The following is a 3,072-nucleotide window of genomic DNA, read 5'->3' on the forward strand; positions in this document are numbered from 1 at the left end:
TGACAATAGAGAGATACACATTACAGTAGGTACAACAAGTATACAACAAATACACTGTAGTTGACAGCTCAATCATAACATCCATTGTACTAAAAGTAGATACTATCTGTCAGTATAGAACCTGTAGCTCCTGAAGAGAATTATGCTACAGTTCCAGATATTAGTAGTAGTATTAAGATAGTACTTCCTTGCACAATTTTAGGACTAGGACAGTAGGTCCTTCTGTAGCTTGTTTCTTGACAGTGTTCTAGTAGAGTAATTGTATAGTAGCTCCTAATCTTAGTAGTAGTACCAAGATAGTGTTCTCCTCAAATGATTTGAGAAATAGGATAGTAGGGGCTTCTACAGCTTGTTTCTAGACACTAGCTTAAGATTGTAATGAGTAGCAGAAAGGTTATGAGCAAGAGCAAGTCTGTAGATAATCTGCTTGAAGTGGCACAGTGAAGCATATTCTTGAGTGGCAGAACCTTAATTGTAGACAGCTGACCAGACTCACAATAATGTGTAATACATGTAACTCTAGTACAACCACACACACTCTTCTTAATGCCTTCTCCTAGAATCCAGGGACCAATCTGATGAGGGTTTGCTGGGAGAGGGTGGCACAGTGAAAGCATATATTTAAGTGGCAGAATCTTACTTGTAGCCAACTGACAAGACTCACAATGAGGCACAACATGTATGACTCTAACACAACTGTATACAATCTTCCTGACATGTTCTCCTAGAATCCCAGGACCAATCTGATGAGGGTCTGTTGGGAGATCAAAGGTGGGCTGGCAGGTGGTAATATTCTCTCTATGAGCCTTCAAGAGTGAACAGGAATTCAGTATAGCATTTGTAAAGTTTGTGATTAACTAGAGTATTACTGTAGGGTACTGTAGGTGTGCAGGAGATAGTGGACATGTGGGGGGAAGCCAGGGGGGGGAGGCTGACAATCTGGTGGCATGAGTGAAAGGTAGTGGATGAGAGGTAATCCCCAAATTTTGCAATGTTCAAAAAAAAGTGTAAAGGCCAGAGCCTTACTCAAGAACACAGAACAGGCAAAGACCTGGGATTTGAGAGGTCAACCTAAGTACAGGAGCAAGTACGAAGATAATCTCTAAGTGTCTACAAATAGCCCTTTATATACTTAACTAAAGTCACGTGTGTAACCTCAGAGGTTACACCACCCTGCCAACTCAGCCGTCGTCCACGTCAGCGAATCCGTCACACTCAGATCTGTGCTATTTCCACTCAAGCTTGCAATCGGTGGAATGTCCTTTGCCAAATAGTTGATCATGTATGGCCATTCCTGTGTATCCATAAATGCACTACTTAGCACTACAAACAGTGTCGCAATCAACGAAATCAAGAGTGAAAGCACTCCAGAAAGTTGGAGAGCATAGTTGAGTGGGGCGAGTGGCCAGTGATATTGTGCTGTAAAGAGCAGGTGGAAAAGCAGAACACAGGTGAGGGCAAGGACGATGCCATTAAGAAGGATCTGGACAGGCAGAGAGCTGGCGAAGGCAGGCTGCATGGCAAGCACTGGGTTTTCATCGTAGCTGTCATCAGCAAGCACACTTTGTAGATATACAATTATTGATAACAGCATTGCTGTCCGTGGCTGACCCATTGTTGCTGGTGTCTGTTGTGCCCGTCGTCGAAGTTGTTGTACTCGTATATGCCGAGCGTTGAGAGAGACTTAACCTGATTGTGGGAAACGATATCCATTACGGTACTCACTCTTTTGGCACGGCTTCGGCTGGAAAGTATAATTTCTGGAACCGCTGTTGCGAAAGCAAATCAGGTACTTAGACTCAGGTATCTTGTAAGTATCTCTGCAGACCGGGGCCTTCCCCTCTCAACCAGAGCATTTCATGATTCATCAAGATATCAATGTCCAATCCCATGAACGACACCGTGGGAATAGCCGCGACTCAGAAATGGCAACTTGGTCATGTCATGCGTGTTGTCTCTCACCCACCACCATGTCTTCTTCGACTTCAAGTCCAAACACTCGCCGCTATGTGGTCTGCCTGCTTTACAATGATAAGGCAGAAGCTTGGCCCTTTCGCAAGCAGGAGGAGGCAGACGTTGCTGACTTGTGGCAAGACATTCGTGCCCATCCGAGCTACGAAGATGCCCTGAAGCACTCGACGCTAACGCTATACAAGGTCTTTCTCCAACATGTCCTATTTTTTGTCATACTGATTATCTATATGCAGGTCGGCGTGCAGCCTGACAATCTAGATATTGAGCCATCAGAGAAACTTCGTGAACGTGCCTGGGATTGGCTTCGCAAAGATCCACCGCGTAATCCAATGCAGCCTGCACGTCGTCTGAGCAAGTATTTCCCTGAGGGACCCACGCCAGAGGATAAGGACATGATAGATATCATTGCTCTGGCTGAATCAAGTACGTATTTTGTTCTCTGCCCGTCCACAAGATTTGGCCGGTTCCTTGCACTTTGGCTAATCTATATGTACAGCAGGCATTCCGGCCAAACGCTCGCGTCCTAGTGAAGAAGAATCCCCTCAGGCATTACAACGACAACGACAACGACAACTCCAGGAGAGGCCAGTACTTTTTCCCACAGAAACAGGGGCATACTTTCATACAGACCCTGGTGCCTTCGGTTGGCAGCTTGAGCATGTGGATGACTGGTGGAATTTCTATGTGTTCTGGACCAACCAATCATCCGACATCGAGGTCCAGCAGTCCGTTGTTGCCCTTGCCACAAACAAGCAGGGTCTCGATGACCCCAACCACAGATTGTCCGAACTCACAGAAACTTGTGGCTGCCTATATGTTTTACCTTTCTATCGAAGGCTGGCAGAGAGAATCTTCATATTCAGGAGGGAGGATCAAGAGAAAGGCATTGTTCTCACTGGCCAGCCAGGAACAGGTGTGTACTGTTACCTCCTATATGGATTGGTGCTCATAAAGACTAGGGAAGACAACCTGGCTGTGGTACATGCTCATACGTTGCCTCATAAAGCATGAAAATGTGCTTTTCCATTACCACGGAGTTACACGTTTCTTTTTCGAGGGTCGAGTTTATCGGGCAGGGCTGAATCCAACATTGGTCAG

At 45.7% G+C, this 3,072-nt stretch overlaps 2 protein-coding genes across 2 annotated transcripts; one reads left to right on the forward strand and one right to left on the reverse strand.

Moving 5' to 3' along the window:
* Positions 1–1,156: 1,156 nt before the first annotated feature.
* Positions 1,157–1,713, reverse strand: FOMMEDRAFT_163110 (uncharacterized protein; the record flags this gene model as incomplete). The annotated part of the gene is made up of 2 exons (XM_007272186.1): positions 1,157–1,527; positions 1,590–1,713. The coding sequence occupies 2 exons, from the start codon at positions 1,711–1,713 to the stop codon at positions 1,157–1,159; spliced, it is 495 nt and encodes a 164-aa protein (XP_007272248.1).
* A 257-nt stretch (positions 1,714–1,970) lies between these two features.
* Positions 1,971–2,985, forward strand: FOMMEDRAFT_163111 (uncharacterized protein; the record flags this gene model as incomplete). The annotated part of the gene is made up of 3 exons (XM_007272187.1): positions 1,971–2,156; positions 2,208–2,397; positions 2,471–2,985. 3 exons carry the CDS (start codon positions 1,971–1,973, stop codon positions 2,983–2,985), a joined length of 891 nt encoding a protein of 296 aa, XP_007272249.1.
* Between the last annotated feature and the right edge of the window lie 87 nt (positions 2,986–3,072).

Source organism: Fomitiporia mediterranea (assembly GCF_000271605.1).
Source record: "Fomitiporia mediterranea MF3/22 unplaced genomic scaffold FOMMEscaffold_316, whole genome shotgun sequence".
NCBI lineage: Eukaryota > Fungi > Basidiomycota > Agaricomycetes > Hymenochaetales > Hymenochaetaceae > Fomitiporia > Fomitiporia mediterranea.